Source organism: Pundamilia nyererei, unplaced genomic scaffold (assembly GCF_000239375.1).
Source record: "Pundamilia nyererei isolate P.nyererei 1_Seehausen unplaced genomic scaffold, PunNye1.0 scaffold00124, whole genome shotgun sequence".
NCBI classification, from domain to species: domain Eukaryota; kingdom Metazoa; phylum Chordata; class Actinopteri; order Cichliformes; family Cichlidae; genus Pundamilia; species Pundamilia nyererei.
Genome location: NW_005187525.1, coordinates 18,897 through 22,359, shown reverse-complemented (window position 1 = coordinate 22,359; position 3,463 = coordinate 18,897). Strand labels below are relative to the sequence as shown.

Below are 3,463 nucleotides of genomic sequence, written 5' to 3'. Positions count from 1 at the left end.
AAAGTTCAAAAGACTATGCGGCTGTTTAGCTGTGCCTGTCCGTCTGCCATCAGCTGAGAGAGATGCCGGTCAACTCTCTGGAGAAGCCGTGGACGGTAGACCCCTCTGAGGTGGCAGAGCGGCGGGATCTTAGGGACAGTCGCCTGGTGTTCAGCATCGATCCACGCGGCTGTGAAGATGTAGACGACACGCTGTCTGTACGCAAGCTCCCCAACAGAAGGCTGGAGCTGGGAGTTCACATTGCTGATGTCACTCACTTTGTCAAAGAGGGCTCGCTCACAGACTTGGAGGCACGTTCAAGGTGAGGAACTGGTTGGAGTGGTTGGGTAGAGTAGGTGGGATATAAAAGGATAAAAGAAAATTACAGCATCTTGCATAAGTGTTCAGAGGAACTTTCAGAAGTACAAAGAGGCAAGAAAGTTGTTGCCTGAATTAATGTTGCATCAGCAGCATGCCTTGTAGCGCAATTATAAATAACACAGAGGGCCACCTTAAATAAGGCTCGTGTCTGATGTGAAGCATTAAGCCTTAAATGTCTATCATTTAATCACATGTAGAAGGACTTCACGGGGTCCATGATGGCTTTGAAAGTATCACTGGCACCAGGAATTGAACCAATGGTCACGTTGTTGGTTCAATCCCTGGTGCCTTCGGGCTTCATGTTAAAGTCACCTTGCACAAAATACTTAACCCCCAAATTTCCCTGGATGCATCCATTAGTGTGAGTGTGCATGTGAGAGAAAATGCTTAAAGGTATAGACTAACGCGCTGTATGAATATGTGTGCGAATGGACGAATGCTGGTCGTGCTAAAAGGTGGTTGGGGTTCTCACAGTAGAGAACTGCTACACACAGAACACAGTGGTCCATGTTGTTACGAAGAACTTGTGCTCATTTTGAGTACGATGCCATTAACAGGACAGGGGAATGTTTCTGCTGTGGGAAAGCCTGAGTGATTTTCACTGTGGCCTTCATAAACATATATTACTACGGGACATGGCAGCCATACTTGTACACAACATTCAACCAGAAGGTCATGCAGCAAAAAAAGGAAAAATGAGTCCGCTTCCAACTAAATTAGTTTTATTCTACTGAGTGGTAGAAGTAACGAACAGTGTGTCACACATCATTGTTTTCATCCCCTTTGTACAGTTACGGGTGTCAGGAAAACACCGGAGGTCACATGATGGCATGTGACCTTGAGTACCTGATGTTAATGGTTTGTCTATAATTGGCTTTCAGTGCATCTTATTAATAAAGAGGATGATGATACAAGACAGTTGAACCACAGTAATAGAACAAGAAGATATTCATCTGTGTTTATGTCCAGATATATGCACATGTTCTGATTTATTTATTTATTTTGTGCTTTATTGTACAAATGAATAAAACTGAGTTTAAAATATCTGCAGTAAATGAAGTGAAGGTCGGGGCAGCAAAAGTAATGCTTGCACTTGATCTCCACAAATTTTCCTTCCTGGGAACATGCAGCGATGACACCATGTGACAGGGAAGCAGCCCAAAAAAATTTGTGTCACAGCTGAACGGCCGACAAATCTGCAGCAAATGCATTCTGCTGTCATCTCGGTGTAATCTCGCTATAATCCAAAATCTCTACGGAATTCTTTCAGCACCTTGTTGAGTCTTGGAAGTGAAGAAAGGAGTGTTCAGAAGGCAGAAGTGTCTAACCCAGTGCTAATAAAATGTATCTGATAAAGTGTAGTCTGCAGATCAATTAGTAAGAAGGTCCATGAAGTGCATGTCGTTTTTTAAAGGCAGCAGCAGCAGCAGCATGTACAGAAGATGATTGAGAGCCGAGTGAGGAGAGAAACTCCGTGTAGACTGTTAACAACGTGCACTTATAAAATAATACTGAAATCTTACTATATATTTTTTATGTTGTGATTTTTAATGTAGTTTTGGTCCTCTGCTTTCTCTCTGACTTACTCTAAAATTCCATTTTATATTTCATAGCTGTCCACAAAGCAGCGTGCAGATCACCCACCTGTCCAGCTCGCCTCCACACTTTAAAGAAGTAAATTAAAATCTCATGATTGTGGTTTGAAGCCTTAAATTCTATTTCAGAAAATGGGGAATATTTATTAAATCATAAGAAAAACATTTTGCTTATTTATTTCATCCTTCCTGACTTATTAATAAACAGAAGGATGAAAATGACAAAGGTGGAACAAACTCTGAATATTTAGTACTTATTTTCAAATTATGTCTCATTTTTGATTAGAAAGAAGATGATAAAGCTGCTGCTTTGATCTCATTGCCTTTTTATATTTATTATGTCACTTCTTAAGGGCTACAACCTACTACCTGGCAGACCGCAGGTACGACATGCTGCCTGCTATTCTCAGCGCAGACCTTTGCTCACTGCTGGGAGGTGCTGACAGGTTAGTAGACTTCCCATCACGTTTCATTTTCATATGCTTAAAATGCATGCTAGTTGTGTAACTGACACTTTCAAATTCAGGTATGCAATGAGCGTGCTTTGGGAGCTTGACGCAGAATCCCTTGAAGTCCAAGAGGTCTGGTATGGTCGTACACTCATCCGCTCCTCCTATCAGCTCCACTACGAGCTGGCTCAGGCGCTCCTCAACGGAGAACAGGTTGAGGTAGCGGAACTGGCCAACCTGGGTCCTCAGGAAAAGGGTTGTAAGCTAGCTCAACTCACTGAGGCACTTGAGATGCTCACACATGTAGCCAGACATCTTCGGGCAAAGAGGGACAGAGGAGGAGCGCTGGAGCTGGAAGGAGTGGAGGTATGATTGGTTTCTTGTATCTTCATAGAGTATTTTGTGTGTTTTGGTAATGTGTGTACTTAACAGTAAGACTATATAAATAAAGACTGCAAACATTTAAGCTTCATGTTCTTAATTGAAAGCGTAAGCATGTTATAGCTGAGTGTCTAACCCTAGCACATCGTCATTACTGACGTCTAACATACGACACAAAATGATTCAATGAAGTGAATCAAACAAAGTAAACCGTGCACATAGCTTCAGTGGAGAGAAATCCATTCTGCACATTAAAAACTGGAACCACTATCTTTCTCGCACATTTCAGCTGCAGAAGATTCACTTAGACAGAAGCTTAGAAGGGAGAAAGTTTGACTTAACCTCTGTGTTTGGTCATTTTGTCAGATGACATCATGGTTAGAAAATTCAGTATCAGTCACCCTGAGACACTTCATACAGCCGAGGGGAGGAAATCAGGTCCAAAGACACCTGTGGAAAAGGGCCAGGGATTAATGATAACTAATGATTACATGGAGATTGGTCTATAAACATGTAGTCAGTGATAATGATGACAAAGAGGTGAAGATGATGATGTTCGGCGTCATCATGAGAATCCCCCAGCTGCCACGGTCTATTGCAGCATAACTAAGGGAGGATTCAGGGTCACCTGGTCCAGCCCTAACTATATGCTTTAGCAAAAAGGAAAGTTTGAAGCCT

General features: G+C 42.2%; 1 protein-coding gene across 1 annotated transcript in view; it reads left to right on the top strand.

The window, feature by feature from the left end:
• Nucleotides 1-3,463, top strand: part of dis3l (DIS3 like exosome 3'-5' exoribonuclease) — a 32,998-nt gene that overhangs the window by 20,935 nt on the left and 8,600 nt on the right. Inside the window, exons 10-12 of the mRNA XM_005742835.2 lie at nt 54-301; nt 2,309-2,401; nt 2,482-2,770. Coding sequence (XP_005742892.1) covers nt 54-301; nt 2,309-2,401; nt 2,482-2,770 — 630 coding nt within the window. The remainder of the gene's footprint in view (nt 1-53; nt 302-2,308; nt 2,402-2,481; nt 2,771-3,463) is intronic.